Source organism: Pieris napi, chromosome 3, assembly GCF_905475465.1.
Source record: "Pieris napi chromosome 3, ilPieNapi1.2, whole genome shotgun sequence".
Lineage (NCBI taxonomy): Eukaryota > Metazoa > Arthropoda > Insecta > Lepidoptera > Pieridae > Pieris > Pieris napi.
This window is the reverse complement of record NC_062236.1, coordinates 13,204,427-13,207,276: the sequence shown is the minus strand read 5'-3', so window position 1 is coordinate 13,207,276 and position 2,850 is coordinate 13,204,427. Positions and strand designations below refer to the sequence as shown.

General features: G+C 37.3%; 1 protein-coding gene across 1 annotated transcript; it reads right to left on the bottom strand.

Moving 5' to 3' along the window:
* Positions 1 to 1,150: 1,150 nt before the first annotated feature.
* On the bottom strand, positions 1,151 to 2,204 carry LOC125063321 (chymotrypsin-2-like). Its single transcript, XM_047669727.1, has 3 exons — positions 2,104 to 2,204; positions 1,630 to 1,816; positions 1,151 to 1,418 (listed from the first exon to the last, which is right to left on the bottom strand). The coding sequence occupies exons 1-3, from the start codon at positions 2,150 to 2,152 to the stop codon at positions 1,178 to 1,180; spliced, it is 477 nt and encodes a 158-aa protein (XP_047525683.1). The 5' UTR covers positions 2,153 to 2,204; the 3' UTR covers positions 1,151 to 1,177.
* Positions 2,205 to 2,850: the final 646 nt, after the last annotated feature.

The following is a 2,850-nucleotide window of genomic DNA, read 5'->3' as shown; positions in this document are numbered from 1 at the left end:
CATGTTACAAGGAGGGCAATCAGATACTTATGAAAATATGTTATAGAAGGGATATTATGTGTTACTTTACTTACTTTGCATGTGCCTTTGCGGTTCGGGCGCTTACCGCAGAGTTGTCCATTATTCAAGGGCAAACCAGCCCGATAAGCCTCGTTTCTATACAATTTTTGATTGCACTCGTTATTACTTATAGTTTGGTAGTACAACATTTGAAGATTGTTCGGAGAAATGTCATTTTTCTGTAAAATTAATCATGTATTGTTAGTATGGAAGAAATATGAATATAAATATAAAAACGTATGAAAGTCGTTAAAGTATTGCATTTATAAGAAGACGGATTGAACAAAACGTTTTGGTTTTGATAAAGGAACATTCTAGAGTGTCCTTTCTAAGTATCGGAGATACACGGACACGAAAGAGAAGGAAGCTAGACTGAATATTCTGGAATGCCGTAAGACAAGGACGGAATGATGTACGAGAGGGATAACGAGCACGTACGTTCTGAAATTGTGCGTTAAGGATAGAATAGCAACTACTCAGTACCACTTCAACCCAGAAAGTACTCGAATATCGTTCATGATTATTACCAGTGATATATATATAGTCAATGTACCGCTCATTCGGCAAAGTGAAATGAAAACCAGATTAGGGTAAAAACCGCATTCACCGGGGAATGCATCATTACTTTGTACTTCACTCACTCAAGTGAGCTTCCGTCCTGCCTTTAAGGCGATTGACCACCCAGCAAAGGCCCAAGCCGAGGTCCAAGTTTCGCAGACGACGACCTTGCGCTAGTCGCGGGAAAAAGCCCATTCCGGTCGAGCTACGGTCGCCAAAACAGCCTGAGCTGTGCTGTAAAGGCCCTTAAACGAACAATGGGCGAAAACGTTGAAGTGGATTTTTAAATATATTTGTATATTTGCAGTGCCATTAATTAAATAGTGAGATAAACAGCGAAGAGTTAACAGAATGTTAAGTACGCGTTAATTTAAGTAACTAATGACTCAGTGTGGCGTTTTCGATCCGATCCCTTAGCGCGAAATAATGTGTATGGTTACTAGGCCAAAAGACGTTTGTGTTCCATATTTCTTTGCGTTTTCACTGACGATTGCCGGAGAAATAATAGTTGTCTCTTGTTGAAAGAATATGACAAAATCAATATACTCACGAAGTCTGTTTATCCCCAACCGGTCAAAAGACATATCCTTCCAATGGGTACCGCTTGTTTGTACAAGAAAATTGGTTGAACTTTGTTGTTAAATTGGATGTTGCCTTCGACTTGTACGACGCCTATGTCATTTTTCACTGTGGACTTTGAAAAATTCTCATGATGCACCAATTTCTTAATCTCGTAACGCTGGCCACCTGATTTGATCTGGTGACTGCCAACTACTATACACATCTCGTAAGGTTGTTTCCTATAAGTAATTTAAGGTATATTAATAACACATCATTAAAGTTCTTTGTTCCAGATGAAATGATAACGTTTACACATTTTAAATGAATAAAATAGATGTAAATGGAAACGGCTTTGAAGTCATCTGCCACACCAGGGTCGGGATATATATATATTTTAGCTACCACATACAACTAAATAAAATATAAATAGGAATGAAAAATTTTACTTACCGAACAATGCAATGCGCGGCAGTTAAGACGTACTGTCGATTTATAATAGACCCTCCGCAAGTGTTCCATTCGTAATTGTCTCTATGTCCACGTATTGAAACTTGGTACTTAGCCATGCCTGGAGTAGCATCTTGGCCACCTATTATTCGGCTGTCTCCATCTATAGCTTCCGAAACGTCCACTTCGCCTGTGAACATACTTTATTTTATTGGGCTACATGTTCTGCGCGGTTCGTGCGCGTTTATCTGAATTGCAATCATTTTGTTGCGGATTTATTTTAAAACTATGATATCTTCTTAGAAAGTCAAACGATGCCACGAGCAGTTTTGCTCATAATTAAGCGCTTTATTTTGGATGGCGACTTATATAAGGGACAATTACTGACGAGAGAGCGCTAAGGATGACTGATCGTGAGACAAAATCTACACAATATTGCGTAGAAAAAAAGATATAATTAAATGACGTTTATCTTACCAAAGATTCCTTGGGACAAAAGAAGTAATATTCCAAAATGAAGAAACATGTTTATTGCCGTCTTTTCCTCGATGTAACATTTTTTATTTTCAGCGGCATATTTATACTAAATTTAATATGAATAAATTAGCAAAGATATACTTATGTGAGCACGGAAATTACCTTAAAAAACATAATTAGTTTTGGTACTTAATGAAACGTTCAGAAATATCTAAACGATTTTGTACAACTTGTATGTTTGTTACTCATTGAGATTTCAAGATTTTTAAGAAAGAAAGGAAATTAATGCTCATTTCACAGGGAACACAACCTCTGTCTTCTGAGACTTTAATTTAAAAACAGAAAGCAGCGCAGGAAATAGGTGCATAAAATAATTAATAATTTAAGTTAAGGCATAATTCGGTTTCGGACATCGAGCAACGGGCTTCCATTAACCTAGCAGGAACTAAGTGGAACCTGTTTTGAGGCGCAGAATGTTCACCTTTTGCCCTGTATCACCTGCAGCTGTAGGTAATGCGCATGAGCGTGGCTGCAGCAGGTCCAAGCCTAGGACTTGGATGATGTGGACGTGGGATTTGCTTAGATTTAAATGTACAAAATTTTTCACGTGATAAACATTACTTGAACAAATTAATTAACTTTCTTGGATTTTCCATAGCAATTAGTTTTAAATTGTATTTGAGAGATTTACCAACTTCAACAATGGATATACATAACCAGAATCACGCTGAAGATCGATCATATTGT

Excerpts from the sequence above, each read along its gene's own strand:
- LOC125063321 (XM_047669727.1), bottom strand. The coding sequence starts at position 2,152 with ATGTTTCTTCATTTTGGAATATTACTTCTTTTGTCCCAAGGAATCTTT. Across the intron at positions 1,817-2,103 it reads TTTGTCCCAAGGAATCTTTG|GCGAAGTGGACGTTTCGGAA; the intron begins GTAAGATAAACG and ends GTATGTTCACAG. Across the intron at positions 1,419-1,629 it reads GCCGCGCATTGCATTGTTCG|GAAACAACCTTACGAGATGT; the intron begins GTAAGTAAAATT and ends AATTACTTATAG.